The sequence below is a fragment of the Podarcis bocagei genome (genome assembly GCF_964188305.1).
Source record: "Podarcis bocagei genome assembly, chromosome: 4".
In the NCBI taxonomy this organism is placed as follows: domain Eukaryota; kingdom Metazoa; phylum Chordata; class Lepidosauria; order Squamata; family Lacertidae; genus Podarcis; species Podarcis bocagei.
Genome location: NC_138128.1, coordinates 869,767 through 896,834, shown reverse-complemented (window position 1 = coordinate 896,834; position 27,068 = coordinate 869,767). Strand labels below are relative to the sequence as shown.

Below are 27,068 nucleotides of genomic sequence, written 5' to 3'. Positions count from 1 at the left end.
ACTGTACTCTTTTACCCTTTTACAAGTCCACCAAATCTGGCGGCGCCACTGTTTAGGGGATCAAGGACCACGTGTTTTCCTGTCAACAAATACAAGGAACAGAGGAAAAAGGGAAATGGCCACATGGGCAAAAGTTGGAATGTGTTTGGAAAAATAAAAATCTCCTGCCTTCATTTTAATATGAGATTCTGATGAACTTTCAGGCGTCTCAGAGAAACCAGCAATATGGTGCTGCTGAAAAAGTACTAAAACCAAAATGTCAAAACGGCCACGATGCAAAATGCTCAGCCGTCACATCTAGATGAAGATGATGCACTTTCCAGAACTGGTGAAGCTGACGGGAAAAATCCCAAACCAGCATGATCAAGTATTCCAAAAGGGTTGCAGTAAATATCTGAAAGATATTTCTGAAAGATATTTCAGTATATCTGAAGGAGCGTCTCCACCCCCATTGTTCAGCCTGGACACTGAGGTCCAGCTCCGAGAGCCTTCTGGCGGTTCCCTCCCTGCAAGAAGCGAGGTTGCAGGGAAGCAGGCAGAGGGCCTTCTCGGTAGTGGCACCCGCCCTGTGGAACGCCCTCCCTTCAGATGTCAAGGAAAAACAACTACCAAACTTTTAGAAGACATCTGAAGGCAGCCCTGTTTAGGGAAGCTTTTAATGTATGATGTATTACAGTATTTTAATATTTTTTTGGAAGCTGCCCAGAGTGGCTGGGGAAGCCCAGCCAGATGGGTGGGGTATAAATAATAAATAATAATAATAATAATAATAATAATAATAATAATAATAATAATAATAATAATTACTATTATTATTATTATAGCAATTAACATCACCAGCAGGGGTGTCTGAAGACTTGCAATGAGAAATTTTCTATCTCTCTACCTTTATTTAAATTTTGAGCCATTTTGTAATGAGAGTAATTAGAACGGGAAAACATATAAAATGCAATGATATAAGGGTTAATTTTGAAAGCCCTGAGGCCAGAGGGAAGGAGGTTGATAGGCTCTAAAGAGCCAGGGAGGAAAAGTAGATAATAATGATGTGAATGTATAATATTAAATGGAAAATAAATAAAAACTCTGTGTGTGTGTCGCATCTGCCTAAAGAGTGTCTCCCCGGTTTCTGAAGGGAGGGGTTTCTGAGCAGGGTTCTCCCCTCCCCCTGGAGGATCCCACGGGAGATCCGCTCTTTGGGTGCCAACCGCTCACCCCGTTGAGGACAAAGACGCAGACGGCATAGACCATCCCGACGGCCGCAATCCCAATGAGGCAGAGGAGGAAGCGGATGCCGTCCCTGTAGAGGCGGAAATTCAGGGGCTTTGGGTACAGAATGGACCTCACCAGATCACCTTTCGCTGTGTTGAAACCTGGAAGGCAGAGCAGGAGAAGCTGAGAAGAGCCTGGGCTGGATGAGGCCAGTGTCCCCCCCCCCTGTCCAGCACCCTGCTCTCACCGTGGCCGAGGAGATGCCCCAGTGGGGAAAACCTGAAGGCAGGATCTGAGCCCAAGGACAATTCTCCCCGCCTTTGTTTTCCAGCAACTGGGATTTGTGGGATGTGATCCATGAGAAGCAGGCAAGTACAACATTCCTTGTTTTCCTAGAGTGGACATGCAAGAGGATGTTTGGTCCAGCCAGTCGAAACTTCCCGTTCCTCCTGGCTGGAGCATCCTTCCTTTTGCATGTGATGGAAGGTGGGCATGGCCTTACCTGTCCAGGTAACAAAAAGACAAGGCGCACAGCACACCTCTCTCTTTTTGACCTCCTTCTTCACTGGACCAGCTTTTAGCTAGGACTGCTCTGCTAGCTCTTAGAAGCACTGGGATTATTCCCCCATATGGGGTAGATCCACATGTACATATTTGTAACTAAGTCTTTCTTCAGGAATCCAACTGTGAACTGATGTAAGTAAGCTTCTTTTATTGATTTTGAATAAGATTGTCGCATTGAAAGTGTTGGTGCTGACCTTGAAAGCTTTAAACGACCCCGGCCCAGTAGACCTGAAGGAGCGTCTCCATCCCCATCATTCTGCCCAGACACTGAGGTCCAGCTCTGAGGGCCTTCTGGCGGTTCCCTCCCTGCGAGAAGCGAGGTTACAGAGAACCAGGCAGAGGGCCTTCTCGGTAGTGGCGCCCGCCCTGTGGAACGCCCTCCCATCAGATGTCAAGGAAAGAAGCAGCTATCCTATCTTGAAAAGACATCTGAAGGCAGCCCTGTTTTAATATTTAATGCTGTATTGTTTTTATCACTCGATTGGGAGCCGCCCAGAGTGGCTGGGGAAACTCAGCCAGATCGGCGGGGTATAAATAATGAATCATCATCATCATCATCATCGTTATTTTAAGAGGGATTCAAGGGAACATACCAGGAACATACAATTCAATCTGAGACAGACTGAATTGTATAATAGTGAGAGGCTCACACGAGCCTGCAACCAGCTATCTGCTGTGCATGTAAGAAGGGGAATGTAAACTCTGCTACATAAAGGATCTTGCTAGCGCAAGTTAGGAAGGGTATTAATAAACAATATATTTTCTCCTGCCACTTCTCTTCCTCCATGAATTTGCAAAATCCTTTTCTAAAGCCATCAAGATGAGTGGCTGTTGCTGCCTCCTGTGGGGTGGCACCCAAAATGCAAACCGCAAAAGGGGAGCCTCAACGCCCAACAGCTCTGAGTTACAAGTCCCTAAATGTGGGGCTGGGCTCAGGGTGGGGTTAGGGAGGGCGTGGGAGTTTGGGGGTGCAGTTCCAGAAGTGAGGGTTCAGGGCAGAAGATGAGAAGTGGAATATGGAGATAGTGGAGGCTTGGTTTCTCTGAATGGTTAATTGATGGTTAATTATTATTTTTTTAAATACGGTTTTCGCTATATGCCTTTATGCAATAAATACTGTGAATCACTTTGCTTTTTCTCCCCTGTGAACTAAGGTAAAAGTACCCCTGGACAGTTAAGTCCAGTCACAGACAACTCTGGGGTTGCGGCGCTCATCTCGCTTTATTGGCCGAGGGAGTCGGCGTAAAGCTTCCGGGTCATGTGGCCAGCATGACCAAGCCACTTCTGGCGAACCAGAGCAGCGCACGGAAACGCCGTTTACCTTCCCGCCGGAGCGGTACCTATTTACTGTATTTTTTGCTCTATAAGACTCACTTTTTCCCTCCTAAAAAGTAAGGGGAAATGTGTGTGGTTCTTATGGAGCGAATGCAGGCTGCACAGCTATCCCAGAAGCCAGAACAGCAGGACGGATCGCTGCTTTCGCTGCACAGCGATCCCTCTTGCTGTTCTGGCTTCTGGGATTCAGAATATTTTTTTTTCTTGTTTTCCTTCTCCAAAAACTAGGTGCGTCTTATGGTCTGGTGCGTCTTATAGAGCGAAAAATACAGTATCTGCTTGCACTTTGACGTGCTTTCAAACTGCTAGGTGGACAGGAGCAGGGACCGAGCAACAGGAGCTCACCCTGTCGTGGGGATTTGAACCGCCGACCTTCCGATTGGCAAGCCCAAGAGGCTCAGTGGCTTAGACCACAGCGCCACCCACATCCCGTCCCCACTGTGAACTAGCAGCATATAAATATTTTTGTAGATGAATGACATAAATAAACCTTGTTGTCTTCCTTTTGGTTCCCCCTGTATGGATTGGGCTATGAAGCTTGCTGGAGGGCAGAATCCCACCCCCTTCCCTCTTTGTAGACCACAACCCAGGACTCCACCATGTGCTCAGGCGAAGGGGAGGGGCACATGGGGTAAAAATGATGCCATTCACCTTGCACAGGTGAAGAGAGCATGTCCGGGGGGGGGGGTCGGATTCTGGAAAGCCCTCAAGCCACTCCAGAGCCCCCCTGGCCCCCCTGGGAGAAGGGCCCCCATGCCCTCCCAGTTCAGATCTGGTGCCTGGACTGGGCCAACCCAGAGCCCTCTCTGCACTGACCTCAGGGACGGAGGAGAGAGGGAACAAGATGGCTGGGTGGCCCCCCATCAGGGATTGCTGAACTGCGATTCCTGCATTGCCAGGGGTTGGGATGGATGGCCTCTGGGGGTCCCTCTCAACTCTACAGTTCTACAATTCAGGAGGTGACAGGGTGACGCTCAGCAAATGGGGCAGAAGCCCCCTCCCCCCCGCCTCCCCCCAACGCCCTGCTCCCGGCCAATGCTGTCACCCACCGGTCCGCAGAACGACGGCTCTCACTGGACCCTTGGCCTGGATGACCTCCGTCCCACAGAAAAGAAGGTGTCTCCGGAAATCCTCCGCACAGCTCTCTCGCCAAGGCCGGCCGCTGTCCTGGTCGTCCCCAGGCAAGCAGGTCTTTGTGACTGGGATGCTCTCTCCTGGAGGAGAGCAGACTTGCATTAAAGAGGCAACGGGGGGGGGGCTAGAGGACCTCTGGGAATCCCTTCCCAGTTCTAGGATTCTGTGCAGTGCTGGATTTACGTATAAGCTCAACAAGCTCTAGCTTAGGGCCCCACTCTCTTGGGGGGCCCCAAAAAAATGTAAAGGAAAAAACTGGATGCACATTTCCAAAATATAAAATAAAAACCAAATAAAATAAAAGCTACATCCAGCAACCGTGGTTTGTGTTGTGTCGGCTCCCATGATGTAAGTCCTGGGCCCCGCCTGCTAGCCTGCTCCCTCAAATATCCCTGGTTTGCTCCTTTCTATATCTAGGGTGCCTACATTCTGCTATTTTTAATTATTAGTTTAATCTGCTATTAAATTATTAGTTTAATTTTTAATCATATATTTACACCTATTATTATTTCATGTTATAGCACGTTTCTAGAGACTAGTTTATGAGTCTTTGTAAACTGCGTTTCTAAAGGAACTTTTGTTATTGCCAAATGCCAATGTTAAGTTAGTTATGAATAAAAAATCATTTTAAGTTAAAACTTAATAATTATTTCACCATTAATAGACTTCTTCTTAATTGCATTTCAGTTCAACAATTGCTTTGATAAAATACATATTTTGTGATGTGCAAATGGCCTGAGATACGGTACCTATGAGGTCCATCAATTACCATATAGCATATATTCAAAATGAAAGAAACAGTGACAATTTGTTGTTGACAAAGGACAGCTGGAGAGGGCCCAATGAGCTTCAGAGCTGAGGGCCGCATCCAACCTCAATCCAGCCCCGATTTTGTGGCAGCTTCTGCCTCTTCCTGCGCTGCTGAGTCTGTCTCCTGGCGCTTGGCTCTGGGGCTGCCACTTTCCCTGGGCACCTTCACCCAGGCAGGGCACCCTTGCCCCCTGGGAGCACCCCTCAGCCGCACAAGGCGACACCACCTTCCTCCTCCTCCTCCTCCTCCTCACCTGTCAGCATGGCTTCGTTCACAACGCACTGGCCGTGGATCAGGACGGCGTCACAGGGCAGCAGGCTGCTGCCCCCTCCCAAAACCAGGGTGTCTCCGGGCACCAGATGGCGAGACTCCACCTCTTGGGCACCTGGTTGGAGTGGAGAGAGGCAAAGGTTTCTCTGGAACATCAAGAGGAACTATACAATGAACTAAAGAAGATCTTTGGATGGACGTTTTTGAAAAAGCCAGAGGCATTCTTGTTAGGAATGGTAGGAGAAGATATAGTCAAGAACAACCAGAAATTGTTTTTATGTGCAACAACAGCGGCTAGCCCAGATCTGGAAAGAACAGCAAATACCAACAGCAGACGAATGGCGACAGAAGGTAATAGAATATGCAGAAATAGCCAAATTAACATGGAAAATTAGACAACAGGCGAGGAAACATTTCAAAAAGAATGGGAAAAATTATGTTGTATATAGGAAAGATAAGATGAAATAGTGAAACCAGTAGAATTGGGAATAAACCTCATAAAGGGAAAGATTAAGAACAGTGATGGATAAATGAAAACAATAAGAAGCAAAATGTATAAGGAGATTAATATAACTAACAGTAGTTGTAAATGAATACAAACAGGCAATAAGAATTGTATAAACAGGATTTATTTCCTTATGGATCTACTATGGACAAATATGGAAAATGAATAACAATATACAAAATGGATGAAAAGAATGTGATAAAAAAACCAGAAGAAGGAAGGAGGGAAGTCAGCGCTTAGGAGCAAGTATAAATGCAAAATGCAACACATTATGTGTATGTGGAGTATGCAACTGGAAAACTAATAAAGATTATTTGGAGGAAGAAGGAAAAAAGAGGAGCAGAGTAGAAGCTGTGGGGTAGGAGCCCCTCTCCCCCCCCCTGCATTCACCCCAATTCTCTTGTGGGGCGATTGGATGACTTCCTGTTGTTTGTGCATCACACACTTTCCCCTGCATTTCCCCATCACTTTCCTGGCTGCAGAAGGAAGATTTCCTGCACTAGAGGGACAAGAGCTTTATTCCACTTGAAGTTAATTTGGATGTCGTATAAACCCCCCCCCCCCCCTCAAAACAGCTGGTTGCCAGTTTATTTCGGCAGACAATCCAAGATGTTCCCGTTCGTGTTTAAAGCCTTAAACGGCTCAGGCTTGGGTAATGTGTGCTCAAAAGTGAATATATTAGTCAAAGCAACAGACAGAAATTGCTTTGCAGAAATGTGCGTTGGGGAAAATTGCACACTGATGTGCTATTCACTGATGAATTTTTATCTGGACTTTAACAAACAAAATTTGCAGACTGATGCAGAAATGTGGAAAACGGAGAGAAACCAAAAATGCCCCTCCCTGCTTCCACATGAGGACTTGGTCTGCAAACTGTTATTTAATGCAGCCTTACTGTGCCAGCTTCACCCAACCCTCTTGGTGACTCAGGAAAGTCTGCCATGCCCCACATTTTCTGGATTCTGGCTGCACACACCCCACACGTCTAAAGCATATTTCCCACCCCCACCACCCTGGGAATCCAGGGAACTGTAGTTTAACACACATACCCGAGCCACAATTCCCAGCACCCTTAGCCAACTAGCAGCTTCTGCTAACAGCCCTGAGGCAGCTGCAAGGATTAGAACCCGGGTCCCCTGCCAACACGAGCTCCTCGCATAGGAAGGACCAGTGAATTTAAACAAAGAACCACCGAAGCATTTAGCACATCAGTACATTTCCTCTGGCATTCGGAACCTCAGGTTTTTCTGCTTAAAATCAGGCAGCAGCAACTGGGCTTCTCCCTGGGCTTCAGATCAGGTCTCCGGTTCCATGGTTAATCATTTGGAGGAAATTGATCTTTTAGTGCAGCAGCACCTGCCCTAACTGAACAGTGGAGGCTCCATTGTGCTTTGTCATTCTCTCTTTGGCGATCCCTCGTAGCCAAGTAAGATTGTCTCCCATAAACACAGTTTTAACAGTGAGTCCATAAGTGACTGTGGAGGCCAATTCTGGATCCACACATCCTTCCGCAGTGGGGACATTGGTTTCCAGGCGGGAGTTGATCCCTGTGAGGGTTTGCCAAGCGTGGCTTCCTCTTAGCATGTTTCTTCCTTGCGTCCTGAGTTCGAGTGTCTTCAAAGCCCATTCCTTCCAGTAGCACCTTAAAGACCAACTAAGTTAGTTCTTGGTATGAGCTTTCGTGTGCATGCACACTTCTTCAGATACACAGTATTCTTCAGATACTTCAGTGTATCTGAAGAAGTGTGCATGCACACGAAAGCTCATACCAAGAACTAACTTAGTTGGTCTTTAAGGTGCTACTGGAAGGAATTTTTTTATTTTGACTATGGCAGACCAGCACGGCTACCTATCTACTATTCAAAGCCCATGACGCCTTTGGTCAAGGCTTTTCTCCAATTGGAGCACTCGCAGGCCAGTGTTTCCCAATTGTTGGTGTTTATGCTACATTTTTTTAGATTTGCTTTGAGACTCACGTTAAATCTCTTTTGTTGATCACCAGCATTACGCTTTCCATTTTAAAGTTCGGAATAGAGTAGTTGCTTTGGAAGACGATTATCAGGCATCCGCACAACATGACCAGTCCAACGAAGTTGATGTTGAAGAATCATTGCTTCAACACTGGTGAAGTACACTGATATTAGTTCGCCTGTCTTCCCAAGCCATGTGTAACAAATTTTGGAGACCCCGTCGATGGAATCTTTCAAGGAGTTGGAGATGTTGTTTAGAAGTGGTCCATGTTTCACAAGCATATAGCAAGGTGGGAAGTACAATAGCTTTGTAAACAAGCATTTTGGTTTCCCTGCAAATGTCCCAGTCCTTTACTGACTTTACTCCATTGTCCTACCTAAACAAAGACAAAGCGTTCCTTTCCTTGGAGCTGAGCAGATGGGCAAACAGAAACACCCATCTCAAGGGCCCCTGCGTATTGCCAGGTGGAGAGGGAGGGTGCATTAAAATGTGGGAGGTAATCCATTGGAGCAGCCAAATACAACATTCCTTGTTTGCGTAGAGTGGACACAAACAGGGGGATGTTTGTCCAGGCAGTTGAACTTCCTGTTACAGCTGGTCTGGAGCATCCTCCGCTGCATGTGTCCAGATCATCATCAAACCTTTTATTGGCATAACATTCAAACATCCAAAACAGATCAATACAGAATTCCCACTTCCCCAGTGGCACAAAACATTTGCTAAAAGAAAGGAGGCAGAGCAGTCTATCGTCACATCTCTAGGTCTCCAGGGAGATCAGACGTCTGCAGTGTATTTCAACAACAACAATAACCAAACAGAGACCTAACCTGGTGAGCTCCTGATCATTCCCCAGTGATGGAAAATGTATGACCTCTGACTCTGGTTTCCATTTGGGGATACAAAGTTGATCCAAAAATTGCTGACCGAGATCAGCATATAGTTTACAACTGAGCACCATATGTGTGAGAATTTCCACCAGGTGGTCTTCACCTGGGCAAGTTCTTTCTCCTTCCACCCTGCCTGAGAACCTTCCCCAAAGGAGGTTTGATGGATTTGAATTAAACCTGGCTAGCAAAAATGCCCTTCTTTCTTGAGGGTTAAGCAGAAATTCAAGGTAATTGTGGTTAGTTTCATGTGCCCAAGAAAGCTGAAAATAAAGAGGGGAGCATGTTTTCTCTGCTGCTACTGTTAGTGACCAGGTAGATGGGCGTGACCCTTGCAGACCCCACAAAAGCTCCAGTCACCCTTCCTCTTTTGATGCCTTTTTTCCTCTTGGACTGCACTGCTGGCTCTCTGCCAGCAGCACATGGGCGCATCCTGACAAGGATGTCAGCCACACTGTATCTGTAACTGCAAGCTGAATTCTGCCTACAGGGATCCAACTGTGAACTGAATGTGAGTAAACTTCTTGTTGCTTTTAAAAGAAGCTTCTTGTGTCTTTCTTCTTTTTAGGAGGGATAAAAGGGGTCTTACCGGGTGTCACCACTGAGAAGGGTGACAAAATGCCGGGTGGCACTTATCACGGAGCCATGTGTCTCTGCTGCCCAAACGGTCCACCTGCTGCCTCCCCCCCAACTATAGGGCGGCTGAGTGGGAGGAGGCAGGCAGACTCCAGACGCCCCGCAGTGCGCCCCACCCCATGGGTGGCTCGCTCTGCCCCTGGGCACACCGCCCCAGGCGCCCTTGCAGCTCCCTCCACTGCTGTGTGTATTGGGGAATGCACTCTGCTGTTGACTCACAAGCGTGAGAGAGGAAGGATGCTATTAAATCAATATCAGGGACGCGGACTTAGAAAAAATATTGGGGGGGGGCCCGGGAAAGCTCATGAATAATAAATAAGCTCATGAATATGCAAATAAAGTGGCTCCGGCCCTAAATAGGGCAAGCCATGCCCCCCCAGCCAGCCGATTGGCTGGCTGGGAGGTGTGGCCAGTCGGGATTCCCCTGTTCTCGCGGGATTTCCGGCCGGGGCTCTCCGATTAGGGCGCGCGGCTGGCTGGCTGGCGAAGGAGCAGGTGGGGAGGAGGCGGGGGACGGCGGCGGCGCTCTGCTGGAACGGCGCCCGCTCGAGATTATTGGGGGGGCTGAGCCCCCCAAAAAAATTTTTTGAGGGGGCTCGAGCCCCCTCAAGCCCCATGGAGTCGGCGCCTATGATCAATATACAGTGGTACCTCAGGTTAAGTACTTAATTCATTCCGGAGGTCCGTTCTTAACCTGAAACTGTTCTTAACCTGAAGCACCACTTTAGCTAATGGGGCCTCCTGCTGCCGCCGCGCCGCCGGAGCACGATTTCTGTTCTCACCCTGAAGCAAAGTTCTTAACCCAAGGTACAGTGGTACCTCTGGATGCGAACAGGATCCATTCCGGAGCCCCGTTCGCGTCCTGAAGTGAATGCAACCCACGTCTGCAATTTGCCGCTTCCGTGCATGCGCGTGACATCAGTTTGAATGTCTGCGCATGCGCGAGCGGCAAAACCCAGAAGTAACGCACTCCGTTACTTCCGGGTCGCCGTGGAGCGTAGCCTGAAAACGCTCAACCTGAAGCACATTTAACCCAAGGTATGACTATACTATTTCTGGGTTAGCAGAGTCTGTAACCTGAAGCGTCTGTAACCCGAGGTACCGCTGTATCCTCTCCTAGTATCTACAACATTCCCACATAAGACAGTTCCCTTCCGCACCTCACCCTCAGCCACGATTCCTGCCTTGCAGAGGGCTGGACTAGAGGACCTTTGGGGATCCCTTCCAACTCCTGGGCTGCAGTGGAGGTGGAGGGAAGGCAGAGAAGGGAGGGGGAGAGGAGATCCGGACCCTCGCTGCCCAGAGCGGTGCAGCAGGCAGCAGGGAGAGGGACCTGCCCTGGTCCTGGGCTCACCTGTTTCCTTCCTGAGGACCTTGACCAGGACGCCATTGTGGGATTCCACCAGCCGGTGCAGCTTCACGGATTGCTGTGGACATGGAAAGAAAAGAGGTGCATCTCTCTGGGAAGCAGCCAAGAGCCGCCCAACGGCCCCCGGCCCTCGTTTCCCTGCTGCGCTTCCAGCGCCAAGAAAGGGAACAGGATTGGTATCCCAGCCAACCAGTTTACAGCCCAGGCAGCAGCTGTGGGGGGGGGGTGTCAGCTCCCTGCTTTGAAGGGGACCCTTCCGACCTCGCAGGATTCCAGCTGCAAAGTCTTCTTCACACAGCACAGAGTTAAACTGCGGAACTCCCTCCCACTGGAGGCAGAGACAGCCAGCAACATGGATGATGATGATAATAATAATAATTTATTATTTATACCCCACCCATCTGGCTGGGCTTCCCCAGCCACTCTGGACGGCTTCCAACAAAATATTAAAATACAGTAATGCATCAAACATGAAAAGCTTCCCTAAATAGGGCTGCCTTCAGATGTCTTCTAAAAGTCTGGTAGTTGCTGTTCTCTTTGACATCTAGTGGGAGGGTGTTCCACAGGGCTTTGAAAGAGGACTGGGCAAATGCATGAAGAGGGAGAGGGCTATGGATGGCTGCTGGCCACACTCCCTTCCCAGTTGGAGGCAGCCGTGCTTCTGAATCCCGGTTGCTGGAAACCACAGGAGGGAAGAGTCCTGCTCTTGTGATCAGATCCTGCAGGGAACAGGCTAGCAGGTGGGGCCCATGACTTACATCATAGGAGCCTACACAACACAAACCACGGCTGCTGTACGCGGGTTTCATTTTATTTGTTTTTTATCTTATATTTTGGAAATGTACATTCAGCTTTTTTTTCCTTTAATTTTTTTTTTGGGGGGGCAAGAGAGTGGGCCCGTGAGCTAAAGCTTGTTTAGCTTATATTTAAATCCAGCACTAGGGACGTGGGTGGTGCTGTGGGTTAAACCACAGAGCCTAGAACTTGCCGATCAGAAGGTCGGTTCGAATCCCCGCGACGGGGTGAGCTCCCGTTGTTCAGTCCCTGCTCCTGCCAACCTAGCAGTTCGAAAGCACGTCAAAGTGCAAGTAGATAAATAGGTACCACTGTGGCGGGAAGGTAAACGGCATTTCCGTGCGCTGCTCTGGTTCACCAGAAGCGGCTTAGTCATGCTGGCCACATGACCCAGAAGCTGTACGCCAGCTCCCTCAGCCAAGAAAGCGAAATGAGCGCCGCAACCCCAGAGTCGGCCACAACTGGACCTAATGGTCAGGGGTCCCTTTACCTTTAAATCTGGCATGGCCTGAGGTTGATGAGGTGCCCACCCCCCCCCCACCTACCTGGGTGAGACCCCTCCCTCCTGCTCACCTTCCTGAGGTCGTACACGGTGAGAGAGATGGAGAGCAGAGACATGAGGATGATGGCCACGGAGTACTCAATGTATTCCTCCGCAAACCACAGGCAGACGCTGAACAGCTGGAAGACGTAGAACGGGTTCAGCACCTGCCCAGCAACAGAAAAGAGAGGGGAGGCTGGGTGAGGGGCACTCAGTGGCATAGCGTGGGTTGTCAGCACCCGGGGCAAGGCAAGTAATTTGCGCCCCCTAACCCGCGGATTTGCGCCCCCTAACCCTAACCCCCAGATGTTGCGCGCGGTGCGGCCGGCCCCCCTGCACCCCCACGCTATGCCACTGGGGGCACTCGCAGGCAGCTTTCTGCCACGGCCCACCCCTTGTCCCCTTGGCCACACCACCAAGAGCAGGAGCCTCGCCCCATCCTGGACGCATTGGCGGCGCTCTCTAGCCCAAGCAAAACCTTCTCTCTGGCACGCAAGCCCTTTCTCTGGGTTTTGATTACTTAAACTTTTGGTAAACTGCTTTGAGGGCGGTTGTTGTTGTTGTTTTGCAATCAAGTGGTATATAAATTTGATGAAGTAAATAAAATAAAGAAATAGATGTGGGGGAACCAGAAACTAGGGTGCTTTTCAGAGGGCTGGGCTGGTGGTTTGGAGGGGAAGGAAATGGGGAGTCTCTGAATCTTTCTGCCCTGCAGAAAAGTCAAGATCATTGGGTGGGTGGGGGGCTCCAGCTCCTCTCCTTCTTCACCTCCCTGACCCCTGGCCATGCTGGCATCTTCCTGGGGCTGATGGGAGATGGGCAACTTCTGGGGTGCCCCACTGAGGCTCAGCATCCCTGCCCCCTGGAAACTTCCTCCCCCCCTTTGGTCCAACCATGGCTCAGAAAAGGCCGCCCCCTCCACCTCCCCTTTGGCCCAGCATGGGGGGCCTAATTCCTCCCCAGGCCTCTTTGCAAGCCAGGCTTTCATGAGACCGACTTGGCTCTTGGTCAGTTCCCAAAATCTCCAAATTCCGAATGGCGATGGTGGCAGGACTGGCCGCTGGAACGAGAGCAGGATGTTCTGGCAGGAGCAGGCTAAATCTCTTGTTGATTAAAGGGCTAATCTGCCTGCCAAGGGCTTGGCTTCCCGGCAGGGCAGCGTCACCCTGGAGATGGGAGAAGCTAACGGGGCCCAACCGCCGGGAGCCAAGGAGAACCTCAAGGAAAGAGGCAGGAGAGGACGATTCTTCAGCTGCCTATTATGTGATGCATTCGTGGGCCTTGATACCATAAACCCTGTGATGGGGAGCTACAGTACATAAATTTAATAAAGAATAAATAAAGAACATGACATTTTGTAAAGATTTATACACCACTTGATTGTAAAAAAACAAAACAAAACAAAAACCCTCTCAAAGCAATTTACAGTGGTGCCTTGGTTCTCAAAAGCCATGATTCCCAAACACCAGAAACCCGGAAATAAGTGTTCTGGTTTTCAAACGTTTTTCAGAAGCCGAACTACCGAGGCAGCTGTTAGCTCTTGTTTCTGGGGCACCTGCACCAATCAGAAGCCGCGCCTTGGTTTTCGAACATTTCGGAAGTCAAACGGACTTCCGGAACGGATTAAGTTCGAGAACCAAGATACCACTGTATTTGGTGCTTTTGATTTTGCTATTTATTTTGTGTTTTTGTTTTTGAGGGTTTTTCGGTTAATTAGTTTTTGTGACTGTGTGGAACCCAGTTCAGTAGACTGATTGACCGACTGTGTGACTGCGGAAATGGATAAAAGCCCCTCGTCCAAACAATGACTATCATCAGTGCAGGTAAGAAAAAAAATTAATTTAATTTTTATCATCTGCAATACTGTCTTATTTATTTTATAGTACAGTACATTGATTATTGCTTTCGTTTTATGGATCAATGCTCTTGTGAGATAGTTAAACTCATGTTCAATTGCTGTTTTAGGTGTTGTTTTTAAAAGTCTGGAATGGATCAATCCATTTTGCATTCCTTTCTATGGGAAAGCTTGCCTTGGTTTGGGAACGGACTTTGGGAACAGATTAAGTTTGGTAACCAAGGTACCACTGTACAAAAAATAGATAAGAGTATTTGCAGCAAGATAGATAAACAGAGACAGCTGCCTCCTGGCAGGAAGAAGCACCTCTTTGAAGAGCAGCTTCCAGATTGGTGCAATCTCGACGTCGATGGCATTGGGCCCACAGATGACACTCCTGCGGATGAGAAAGAGAGAGAAAAGGGAGTCCATGGGATGGCTGGTCCACCAATAATAATAATAATAATAATAATAATAATAATAATAATAATAATAATAATAATATTTTATTTATATCCCGCACTCCCCAGCCAAAGCCGGACTCAGAGCGGCCAACAACAGCAAAAGTAACACAGTTTATATAAAATCACAATTCATTGAAATACAAGGGGCTCCTGAGGCACCTGCTGCCCCTTCCCACTCCGGGGGGGGGGGGGGCAAGGGAGAGGCAAACAGCAGGAGCTTTTAAGGGACAGAAAGGGGGCGGACATCAGGAGGACGTTCCCCACCCCGTAAGGGGCTGGTTCATCAGGGACATGACCCGGCCGTGCCCTTTGAAGGATGCCTGCTTGCAGTCTTGTTGGTGCCACCTTGGAGAAGGGACCTCCGGGGGGTTCTGTCCCCCCCGACTCTCTGGGGCTTCCACCTCAGAGGGATGGCATGTGAGGGCCACAAGAGTTGGAAGGGACCATCACCAATCCTACCCCCCTGCAATGCAGGAATCTTCTTGTCCAGCACGGGACTCAAACCCACAACTCTGAGATCCGGAGTCTCGTGCTCCACGGACTGAGCTAGCCCTGTGTGGGGCTCCAGCCTGCCCTTTTGGAGACCCCCGCCACTCCTGCCAAGGTGAGGGGAGAGACTCCACCAGGCAAGACCTCCTTCCACCTGCCTTGCCTCACCCTCCAGTCTCTGCTTCTCAATTTGTATTGTATTATTTTATGCACTGGGGCTTGCCGTTGTTTTATTGATTGTAGTTTCGAAATTATTTGTTGTAATTGTTAAGAGTGGGTTTCTGTTTAATTTTTATATGCCGATATTATTATTCCATACTATTCTAATGATTGTTGAATGTTACTTTATTTGATGTAGATTGCTTATTTTATTATCACATTTTTGTATTGCATTAGATTGCTGTAAGGTGTACATTCTTTGTTTCTTCAGCTTGCAAACCACCTTGAGTATTGTAAGACAGAAAGGCGGTATACAAACGAAAAGTGATGATGATGATGCTTTGAGCGGCTGATTTTAGATCAACCACAACTTCTTCCTTATCGGATGCATGCATGTTCTGATTCCTTCTTTGCAGGGGGCTGGACTAGATGAGCGCTGGGGGACCCATCCAACTCTAGGATTCTGTAAAGCAAGTACCTGATGCCCTGCTCTGCGCTGGTCAGCCCAGACCCAAACTTTGCACGGATCTCTGCGCAGGTTTGTGTCTCCTCGAGGACCCTGCAAGAGAAGGAGACCTGCCGTAGCACCACAAGAGAGCCTTTGTTCCTGCCCAGTGCTTTGCCGGCGGCAGGCGGCAGCCGGTCGCAAGGTGACTCACCCGACCTTCACGAACCGCTTGGCAGAAAAGTCCCAGGCATATCGGATCTTCTGCACTTGGAGGCACCTCGCCTGGAAAACCAAACAATGGGCGCGAGTGTCAAGGGAGGAAAGCTGTTCCATTTAACATTTGTTAAAAAGCCTGAAGAATTTTTGTTAGGGATTGTAGGGAAAGATCTGCCAAAAAAGCTGAAAAACATCTTCATGTATGCGACAACGGCCGCGAGAGTTTTAATAGCACAAGGATGGAAGACTGAAGAAACCCCAACTAAAGAATCATGGCAAGAAAAATTGGTGGACTATGCAGAACTGGCAAAACTGACCTACAAGCTACGGGACAAGGATAACTGTGACTTTAAGGATGAATGGGAACCCTTTAAAAAGTATCTGAAGACGCAACAAAGCGAACTGGACTCCTTGGCTGGTTTTGAATAAACAAACTTTTTATTGATAATAATCAGCTACATAGTTTCAGGATTTATACTACTGTGTAACATGCGGAAAACAGCATTTTTCGAGAAATCAAAGACTGGAACTGATGGAAGCTGGGGGGTGGGTTCTGTGGGGGGGAGGGAGGAAAAATGGGGGGGGGGAATAAGGATGATATGTTTCTGGATAATATGATTTGTTTTAATTTTGAATAAAAAGTTATTTTAAAAAAAGAGGGAGGAAAGCTGCCCTCGCTCTTGGCTGCTCTCCCGGCTGAGAGAAGCTCCAGAGCTGCAGGTGGCTGAGGCGAGATTCGAACAGGGAGCTTCTGGGGCTGCAGGTGAGGCTCTGAGCCACCGCACGACCCTCGGCCCCAGCAAGCCTTCCTCGCAGGACCAGACTCCTCTGCTGAGACATTGTTCCCGGCAGAGTCCAGACCCTTTTCCCTTTCCGCTCAGAAGCCACGACTGATGCATTCGTTTTTCTGATCTATTATTTCGGGGTGTTGGGATTCCACTGACGCCCCGCACCCCAGCCTCCTTCTGAAACACATCCCTTGAAGGATGCCACCCTCCAAATCTTGCCAGCCAGCAGTGGAGGGTGATGCATAAGAGCAGGGGTAGGCAACCTAAGGCCCGCGGGCCGGATCCGGCCCAATCGCCTTCTCAATCTGGCCTGCAGATGGTCTGGGAATCAGCGTGTTTTTACATGAGTAGAATGTGTGCTTTTATTTAAAGTGCATCTCTGGGTTATTTGTGGGGCATAGGAATTCGTTTTGGGTTCCCCCCCCCAAAAAAAATACAGTCATACCTCATGTTAAGTTTGCTTCTTGATACGTTTTTTCAGGTTGCATCCCGCGGTGACTCTGAAGTCCCAGAAAGGGTTACTTACGGGTTTCACTGCTCTTTGCCGCTCGCGCATGCGCAGATGCGCAAAATGACATCACGCGCATGCGCAGAAGCAGTGAATTGCAACCTGTGCGTGTGCAGACGCGCCGCTGTGTGTTGTGTTCTGCTCATGTTGTGAACGGGCCTCTGGAATGGATCCCGTTCGCAACCAGAGGCGCCACTGTATAGTCTGGCCCCCCACAAGGTCTGAGGGACAGTGGACCGGCCCCCTCCTGAAAAGGTCTGCTGACCCCTGCATAAGAGGGTGGGAGCTGGTGGAGCATTAATGCAGTAAAACAGAGCAATAAATCACCCTGGCAAGGAGGAGTACCAGGAGGAATGGATGAAATTCAAAGACTATTGACTTAAATACGCTAAGATAATTTAATTGGAAAAAACTTGCAAATATCAGATAGGCTTAGGATTTAATTATGTGATGTTAGAGAATAATGTGTTTAAAGTTAAAATGAAAAGAAAGAAAGATGTTAAGTGATTAAGTTAATTTTATGAGAAAAATTGGTTTTGGAAAACTGTTACAATGATATACACTGAAATTCAGCTAGGGGGATTTGAGGACGTCACTTAACAATGTCACTAAGATTAGATCAAGTACAGTTAAGACTTATGTTTGTTTGTCTAAAATTTTGGAAAATCAATAAATCAATAAATCAATAAATAAATGACCCTGGCAGGGCGGCAGAAACAGCAAGCACAGCCCTCATGCGGGGGTTGCGTTCTCAGCCACAGCCAGACCCCTCTGGGAAGCGCATGGCATCTCCTGGGATAATCCAGAGGCGCACTTGGCTACCCAGGAGGAGGGGAGGAGGCTTCTATGGGCGGGGCTAGAGCAGTGAGAGTGGGAGGGGCCTCTGGTGGACGGAGCTGAGGGGAGGAGCCAAGCAGGTTGCAGGGGCGGGGCTGTAGAGGGTTGCCACATGACAGAGTCAGGATTCAGCCATCGGAAACAGCGTCTGGGTGGAAATCGCCGGGACATCCAGGAAAAAGCACAACAACTTATGTGTTCGGATTTTCACTTTTTGAAATATAGGAAACCTAGGGCCGTACCACGTGGTAGAGCACCCCCCAGAGGCAGCAGGATTCCCTAGGGGGCCCATTATCATCATCATCATCATTATCATTATTATTATTATTAGAATTTATATACTGACCTATACCCGGAGGTCTCAGGATAGTTCACAGAAAAGATCACAATATATAAAATCAAAATAAGAACAGCAACCCAATAACACACATCCCCCCAAAGAGCCACATTTTAAAAGGGTCTAGGATGTCCATCAAGTCAACCCAAGACCTGGTTAGAGGCAAGGGGGCACCAGAGGTGTAAATGACCCTCAGACTTTGAGAAGCAGCTATCGCCAGATCAAGCTCATCACCTTGTTGAATTAATTAAACTAAACCACTGGGGGGGGGGGTATTGTTGTATCTGCTCTTTTATTGCATTGTGAAATTGCTTTGAGATGCTTCCCAGGAGGCGATCCATAAATGAAATCAAGGAGACATAATTGGGGGCCCCGTGTGACGCCACCATCCAGCCCCTCGGTTCCGGGCTCCCCCTTACTTTCAACTCCGGCCTCGCGATGACTTTGTTCAGGAGAGAGCCTTCGTCAGTAAGGAGGGGGTGCGTGGGGTCAAGGCGGCCGAGGGCAGCCACAGAGAGCCAAAGCACCTTCTTCCGGGTGTAGACGTGAAATTCGTCCTGGAGAAAAGCGAGCAGAAGCCCAAATGATGATGAGTCCTGGAACCACAGCGCAGGTAATGAGGAGGACCTGGGTGGATCAAAGAGGCAGGATCCTGCCCTGCCTTGCCACAGGCTCGCATCTAACCACTTACTGGGGTGAGACTGGCGCTTCTTGTGGCAAATCCACTTGAGGTTATTCCACTGGTCAGGCAAGTCAGATTTCCGCCTGACTTTACTCTCTACCCCTTTTGAGCAAGCTCCCTGGGCCTCTTACGCACGAGACAGGTAAAGCACATGAAAGAATCCTGCATTAAGAACCCTCTCCTCCCTTGACCAGACCCCACCGGGAGTCCTGTGTCCAGTTCTGGACACCACAATTTAAGAAAGAGATGAACAAGCTGGAAGGTCTGCAGAGAAGGGGGACCAGGACAGTCAAGGGTCTGGAAGCTGAGCCTGATGAGGAACGGTTGAAGGAGCTGGAGAAGAGGAAACTGAGAGGACGTACGAGAGCCATCGTCAGACACCTGAAGGGCTGTCCCATGGAGGAGGGAACAAGTTTGTGTTCTCCTGCTCCGGAGGGTAGGACTCGAACCCATGGCTTTGAGTTATGAGATGCCAACTCAACATTCGGAAAAACCTTTCTGACAGTAAGAGCTGCTTGGCTGTGGAACGTCTTGCTTGGAAGGCGGTGGACTCTCCTTCCTTGGAGGTTGGGTGGCCATCGGTCAGGGATGCTATAGCTGACATCCTTGCATTGCCAGGGATTGGACTATCAGCGGTTCTCAACCTGTGGCTCCCCAGATGTTGTTGGACTACAACTCCCATCATCCCTGAGCTCTGGCCTTGCTAGCTAGGGGTGATGGGAGTTGTAGTTCAACAACATCTGGGGACCCACAGGTGGAGAAAGGCTGGACTAGATGAACCTCGGTGGTCCCTTCCAACTCTACAATTCTATGATTCGAAGGGTGCTGGGAACTGTAGCTCCGCAGTTCCCAGGATTAATTGAGGGGACCCGTGCACTTGAAATTTATGGTGCCTACGCAGCCTCTGAGGTCTGATTTAGCCGTTAAAAATGGGGTTAGGATCCAAATAGTTCAAGAAGCTTTCATAACCAAGCGGTGGGGGCTGAGTTTGCAAAACACAGGATTGAGAATAGATCGCCTAGAGCACTGGTGGGTCGTAGAGCCCCTGGAGGGGGGGGATTATCTAGGGTGGCGCTGGAGATGAAAAATACAATGCCCCCCCTTCTGAATTTTGTGGTTTCATTATCTTCCTTAGAGGGTCGTGCCACCTGCTAACCTGAAGAATGCTTTTATGGGGTGGAATAGGGCAGTGTGCACTGGGGGTGAGTTTATGGAACCAGGGAGACAGGGCCCCCACCCAAAAAAACTGAGAACCCCTGGCCAAGACCCTTGGGTTTTCCAACTTCCCACTACCAACATTTCCAGAACAAAATCTCCTCCTACTGTGGTGCAGAGCAGCACAACGTCGGCCTCTTCCAAGTCGCAGGGCACACAGTTTGCCCACACGTCCCACTCGGGCTTCCAGTAGAAGAGGAGGAGGAGGCCCCCGCAGGACAGGACATACCCAGCGAGGCACAAGGCCCTCCGGCAGACTTCGGTTTTGTAGCCAAACATCTCCTGCAGATGAAAGGGTATGGGAAGCAACGTAGGTCAAGAAACATCCTCTCCCCACCTTTCGTGAATCAGCCCCTTTCCTAATCTCTGCCCACCCAAAACTCACCTGGCTGCATTGCGCTCTCTGCCTCTGAGATGCTAATCTAAGAACATCCCACACCCTCTGTTATGTACTGAGTTGAATAGGATCCAAAAGGCAGCTGTCTGATTGGTCCTAGAACAATAGGATCCAGAATGCAGCAGTCTGATTGGTCCTAGAACAATAGGATCCAGAATGCAGCAGTCTGACTGGTCCTAGAACAATAGGATTCGGAATGTAGCAGTCTGATTGGTCCACAGGAGCCACCCAATCCAGCTCCAGGTGGTAGTGAATCCGCAACCGGATAGGCCTACAGGAGAATCCCGGAATTAGCCAATCACGTGCGGCCCATTGTGTCAATAATGTATATAAAGCAGACATTTCGGGGGAACCTCCATTCCTCACTCCTCTGAGCTGAATAAAGAGCATGAAATCCACTCTCGACTCTGAGTCTATTTCACCAGCTTTCATGAATCAGCCCCTTTCCTGAATCTCTGCCCACCCAAAAGTCACCTGGCTGCAATGCGCTCTCTGCCTCCGAGATGCTAATGTAAGAACAGCCCACACCCTCCGAGGCTGGAGCTTGCATTCCCCAGGTCTACAGAGGCCATCTTCAAGAATATTGAGATGCACGGGGCAAAGGGATTAAAGGCAGAAGGTGTACATAGATGCCAGAGGCTGGGACATTTGCGGAAAGATGAGGAGCTTTGGGGATGGAATTTCCAGTCCGATTTGGGATTCTGATAGTGGCTGCTTTCTTTGTTTTGGGTGTTCAAAGCACCTCCGCCCCACACCTCCACCTACAAGCTCCTTGAATGAAAAGCCTACGGCATGCGCAGGCAAACTAAGGCCCGAGGGCTGGATCTGGCCCAATTGCCTTCTAAATCCGGCCCGCAGACAGTCTGGGAATCTGCGTGTTTTTACACGAGTAGAATGTGCCCTTTTATTTCAAATGCATCTCTGGGTTAGTTGTGGAGCATAGGAATTCCTTCATTTTTCTTCTTCCAAAATATACTCCGGACTGCCACAAGGTCCGAGGAACCGCAGACCGCCCCCCTGCTGAAAACGTTTGCTGACCCCTGGCCTAAGGAGAGATTGCAGGAAGCCTCAGTGTTTGTGATTCCTGGGGGCTGAGCTAGATGACCCCCCTTGGGCCCCTTTCCAACTCTGCCATCCCATGATCCCATTTCACATTTGATCGACCAACCTCAACATTTTGGCCCTGGGTAGGTGCTTCCCATCCCCTCCCAGGTTTATATGCAATTTGAAATTGTAACCACCATAGGGATTCTGTAGGCTACACCTCCGGGAAATTACACGAGCTCCTCTCTGATTTCTGTTCATTGAGCATGTGTGCCTGTGAGAGATTTTATACACAACCCCACCATGTTTTCCTGGGCAGCCCTGACAATACTAAGAAGGGAACTTTGGAATTTAATGGGAAAGAGCAGGCAGGTAAGAGGAAGAGCGTCTGTCCGGCAGGCAGAAGGATCCGGGTTCACTTCCTGATGGCTTCTCCAGGTAGAGCTGAACCCCCATTTCCCTAACTGATACGATACGATACGATATCTTTATTGTCATTGTCCCATACAGAACAATGAAATTGAAAATCTAAAACCTAAACCTAAAAACTCGAAACCCCATTTTAAAATACAATATACTATAGAGACTCCTTATGCTGTGTTTAGAACCAGAATGGCATTTGTGTAGAAACTGTTTCTCAGGCGGCTAGTCCTAGTCTTTATAACCCTGTACCTTCTTCCAGAAAGTAGAAGCTGAAAGAGATTATTTCCGGGGTGCGCACTATCCTGCGCTATCTCTGCAGCTTTCTTATGGCACCTGGAAACATAGATTTGATCCAAGGTGGGAAGAGTGCACCCAGTTATTCTCTCCGCAGTCTTGACAACCCTGGACAGCATTGTTTTTCCCCTGACCGTGCAGCTCCCAAACCACACACACAGACCATAAGTTAATACGCTCTCCACAGTACAATGGTGAAATGCCATCAGGAGGTCCTTTGGGAGATTGTTTTTCCGGAGGATTCTCAGAAAATATAACCTCTGCTGTGCTCTCTTCACGAGGTCTTTGCTGTTTTCTCCCCAGGTTAGGTGGTCTCTCAACTCCATTCCCAGAAATCAAAACACCAAGACCTGTTCCACACACTTCCCCTCAATAATAAGTGGCTGAATATTCAGTTTACATTTCCTAAAGTCCACAATGGTCTCTTTTGTTTTCTTTAAGTTAAGGAGTAATTTGTTTTTTTTCTGCACCACTCCCCCAACTGCTCAACTGAGTTGTAACTATTTGCATATGTCAATCACAACCCATCCTTCCTGCGTTCCCCGGGTCAAATGAAAAATGCATGAATCTGCTTTTTTGAGCAGGTGCCTTTCAGACCTCTTGACATGGAGGAGGTTGAGAGACCCACCTGCCCCTGAAGCCGCTTGGGATATGGAACAGAAGAGCATAAGACAAGCCGGCAGGATCAGGCCAGCGACCCACCCTGGCCAGCATCCCGTTCTCACAGGGGCCGACCTGGTGGCCCAACGGGAGAACCACAAGCCGGATCCGGGCACAATAGCAACCCTCTCTTTGGGCAGTTTCCAGCAACTGTCCCTGGCCCTCTCCTCCTCCTCCTCCTCCATGATTTGGTCCAATCCTCTTTTAAAGTTATCCCAGCTGGTGGCCTCTCTCTGCGGAGGCACAGCAAAGCCCTCCTGGCTAGTAGCCTTCAACAGCCACGAATTTGCCTAATCCTCTTCTCTCTTCTCTTTGGCAATCACTCGTAGCCAAGTAAGATTGCCTTCCATGAACACAGTTTTTAAAAGTGAGTCCGTAAGTGACTGTGGAGGCCAATTCTGGATCCACACGTCCTTCCACAGTGGGGACATTGGTTTCTGGATGGGAGTTGATCAGGGTGTGGATTTGCCAAACGTGCCTTCCTCTTAGCATGTTTCTCCCTTGCGTCCTGAGTTCGAGCATCTTCAATGCCCATGACACATTTGGTAAAGGCTGTTCTCCAACTGGAGCGCTCGCAGGCCAGTGTTTCCCAGTTGTCGGTGTTTATACTACATTTTTTTAGATTTGCCTTGAGACAGTCTGTAAACCTCTTTTGTTCATAAGACACCCAGGCTGATGACCATCACTGCTTCCAGTGGGAGGGAGTTCCAGAGTTTCACTATGTGTAGCACAAAGGAGCACTGTATCTGTCTCCACCACCACAAAAAGTTGAGACGGGAACCACAGAAAAGCCTCAAATCCAGGCTCAGTATCTGCTTATGACTTGGCAAGTGAGGGAGTTTTTGAGAGGCAGAGGCAAATGCCAGTGTGAAGGCGATACTCTGCATGGCAGATACTCTTTCTGCCCCTCCTTCCCCACCTGCCACAATTCCTGCCTCCCTCCAGCCGCAGCAGAGCAACACCCCATCCTTAACTTGGCCGGCTCTCCGTCCGGCCGCAAAGATGATTAAAATGACCAAAAGGAAACAGTTGCGTAATCTGCATCATTCCTTTGGATCACAGCTTGTGGGCTAAGCACATGCCACAGATTGCTGAGTAATACCAAACCCAGAAAGAAACAACTACCCAAAAACCACAAACATTTTAAATCCAGTTTTTGCACGAAACTGTGCGGTTGATGGGTTGACAGAACGGCTGCCTGCTGCAGTTGCAGGACTTGCGCGTTCACCAGAGACCCCGATGGCACGTCTTCAAGGAAAACCAAGTGGGAGTTTAGCCCAAGAGATGAGCCACATCTGAAACTGCAGCAGACACTGGGGAGGTGGGGGGCGGCCAAGGTTTTAAAGGCCGAGGGCCGTATTGACTTCTGGTCAATTCTCGGGGGGCCGGCATGCCAAGAGCAGCAGTTCTCACAAGAGACTTCCAAAAGGCTTTCCCGTTGGCTCTTCGGCACCACTTTAAAATCACTCTTTTCATTATTAAATTCAGTTTATGCTACCACCGTCATTAATTACAAAGCACCTGAAGTTTATCTAAGCTCTTGGCAAACCTTAAAAAAAAGGCAGTCCCTGCTGACAATCTTACAGACATGACACAAGAGGAAAAAAGAATCAGGAGGGAAGAGGAAAACAGGCACTGGGAGTACTTCTCCACACAGCACATAGATAAAGACATGGGAGATCCTATATCTGACCCACCCAGAATTCAGGACTCTGCGTGGCACAGTGAGGAGCCGTAGTGGCATAAGGGTTGTCATTCATGATGGTCTTGGCATTTGGGGGGCACTTGGAAATGATGGTGTAACCTCTGGCCCATCTTGGCCTGCCAGCCTCTCACCCAATGGGCCTGCGAGACTGTTTGGGGGCAAGCCATGCCCACCTGCCCCACACGGTGCCATGCAGATAAGGGCAGGGCTTGGCACTGCTTCTAGAGCACTGGCAGGGCTGTCTGAAGCACATGCGGCGCCAGGGTGCAAAGATCCACCTGGTTCCCCCCCCCCAGGTTGCCCAGTACCAGGTGCGTAGGAGGGCAGAGCTGGCCAGTCGCCTCACTGGCTCGGTCGCCCCCGAACTCGCAGCGCAGAGCCGCCCGCAGCAGAAGAGCCGCCCGCGGAGCTCCGATGGACGGACAGGCTCTTCCCTGGACTCAACTCTCGGGCCCCGGACTCTCGGCCTGGTGCCCCTGAGAGCCCAGCCCCCAGGTGCCCCGCACCCCTCGCACCTATGGGTAAGACGGCCCTGAGCCCTGGGCAACTAGATGGTCTTGGGGAGCTTCTGGGGCGCTGCAGAAAGCAGGAACCCAGCGCTAAGCAGGAAACAGGGTCTCTGCCATTTTCTTCTGCCTGTGCCAAGTCAGCGGCCGAGCCCTGATCCCTCTCCCTGCAACAAAAGGACACTGCAGGGCTGGCGTTTAAAGAAGCAGAATTTGTCCACCAGCATTTTGCAAGCAAAGCCTAGCGGCTCCCACTCTCTCCCCTCTCTCTGTAGTCATGAAGCCCCGCATGGACAGATGGAAAGCAGAGGCAGGTGGAAACCAGGGAGGGTCTCTTGAACAGAGCTCCCACCACCACCATCAATCGCCTACTTTTCCATTTTGGGGGGGGCAGGAGCAGACCTTTTTGCTCTCCCAAGCCTTTTAAACTTTTGCAGTCTAGCCTTTGATCCTTTGACTCCGACGTTCTCCGTTGCTCTTCATCTTCCTTCCGCTTCCTTTTACGGTCTGTTTTTCGCTGTTGTTGGAAACGCGACTTTCCCCCCCAAATCGGTGGAACCAGCTCAACAGGAGCAGCAGCAGCGGGCGTCCCTGCGGTTGCCAGAGATGAGGATGTACGACTCACAGCATTACTTGATGTTACCGCTTTGGAGGAACAGCCGTCTGGGTGAGTCCTGCTGGTTCAGTCACTTGCAGTGACTCACTCCGGAGTCAGTTGGGGACAAAAGGGTTAGAGCGCTTCTTTGCAAGCACAGCAGCCCCGAGGAGAATCGGGACCTCCGCTCCTGCTCCTTCCATTTTTCAAAACAGACTTTGTTTCTAAGGACGCTCTTAACGTCAGGTCTAGCATAGTCCTCGGAAAGGCTTATGTGACCAGCCTCCTAGGAGAGGATGCAACCCTGAGGTTTGTACAGGAGAATTGTAGAGTTGGTAGGGACCCTCAGGGGCCATCTAGTCCAACCCCCAGCAATGCAGGAAACCTCCAACTGGAGCATCCATGACAGACAGCCATCCGTCTGATTTCAGTTTGGATTCCTGCCCGCAGGTAAATTTGCCCAGGACCGCAGCCATAATCCCTCTGGGCAACAATTATTGTGTTGAAAGAGATCTGGAGAAATTAACCCTTTGAAGGGACTGCTGCTGCTGCTGCTGTGCAAGACAGGATACGGCCAGGAATGGGCAGCAGGCGCTGTCTTGGGAGCTGCCCATGGGAAGCAGAGCAGAGCTAACGCAGGACTGCTGCTAAGTTAGAAACTTAGTATTCCCAGAAGGGTTTCCATTTGGTTCAGGAGTCTCCATGGGGAAAGCTTTAAGCTGAACGTGTTCCACATATTTAGCATAATGTTCTGCGCCACCCCAATTTCTGAGCCTAGAGATAATCCAGGGTTCAAGGCACTTTACCTGGGTTCAGTTTCCTTGGAACGAAAGACCCTGCAGTGCCTTTAGGATATCTGGGTTTATCTGCACGCAGACACAACCTGAGCATAGGATGCAGTCCCGGCTTTGGGTCCAGCGCAGAGCAAGCGAGTCTCTGTCTCCTGCTCCCAGCTCTGCTCACTCACAACTCTCTGGATCCTGTTCTCCTACCTAGCAGGCAGGTGAGGGGGGGGAGGCCCCTCCTCCAGTCCTGTCTCTTGCACCCTGGCTCATTCTTTGGGGATGCTGATGGGTACATCCAAGAGGTCAGCTAAGGCCGCTGCCTTACAAAGAAATTGGCCTGACTAATTCAGCAACTTCCTCTGAGAGTCCATCGCCTTCCTCCCCTGTCAAACGGCTCTTCCTGTCAGAAGGTTCTTGTTTAATCGCAATCTCCTTTCCTGTAACTTGAAGCCCTGGGTTCAAGTCCTATTGTTTAATCGCAATCTCCTTTCCTGTAACTTGAAGCCCTGGGTTCAAGTCCTACCCACCAGAGCAGAAGGAAACACTTATCGACAAAAACAGCTGGCAAAAGACAGCTTTCCCCTTTCCATTTCCAAGCTCCCATTGGCTCCCTGCTCGCTTCTGCTAGAGGGGGACTCATAGAATGGCAGAGTTGGAA

The 27,068-nt window shown here is 49.5% G+C and overlaps 1 protein-coding gene across 6 annotated transcripts in view; it reads right to left on the bottom strand.

Moving 5' to 3' along the window:
* LOC308584847 (putative cation-transporting ATPase 13A4) overlaps window positions 1-27,068 on the bottom strand; it is a 52,080-nt gene that overhangs the window by 23,800 nt on the left and 1,212 nt on the right. For 3 of the 6 annotated variants that reach the window (XM_081190020.1, XM_081190024.1, XM_081190025.1), the window contains exons 2-11: window positions 20,110-20,283; window positions 18,524-18,661; window positions 15,630-15,700; window positions 15,449-15,529; window positions 14,186-14,255; window positions 12,057-12,191; window positions 10,674-10,746; window positions 5,307-5,438; window positions 4,158-4,322; window positions 1,213-1,370 (exon numbers count right to left, since the gene is read on the bottom strand). In XM_081190020.1, coding sequence (XP_081046146.1) covers window positions 1,213-1,370; window positions 4,158-4,322; window positions 5,307-5,438; window positions 10,674-10,746; window positions 12,057-12,191; window positions 14,186-14,255; window positions 15,449-15,529; window positions 15,630-15,700; window positions 18,524-18,661; window positions 20,110-20,283 — 1,197 coding nt within the window. Of the gene's footprint in view, window positions 1-1,212; window positions 1,371-4,157; window positions 4,323-5,306; window positions 5,439-10,673; window positions 10,747-12,056; window positions 12,192-14,185; window positions 14,256-15,448; window positions 15,530-15,629; window positions 15,701-18,523; window positions 18,662-20,109; window positions 20,284-20,386; window positions 20,438-20,872; window positions 20,998-26,431; window positions 26,477-27,068 lie in introns of those variants that run through there. The other 3 variants (XM_081190022.1, XM_081190023.1, XM_081190021.1) reach the window with 3 other exon arrangements.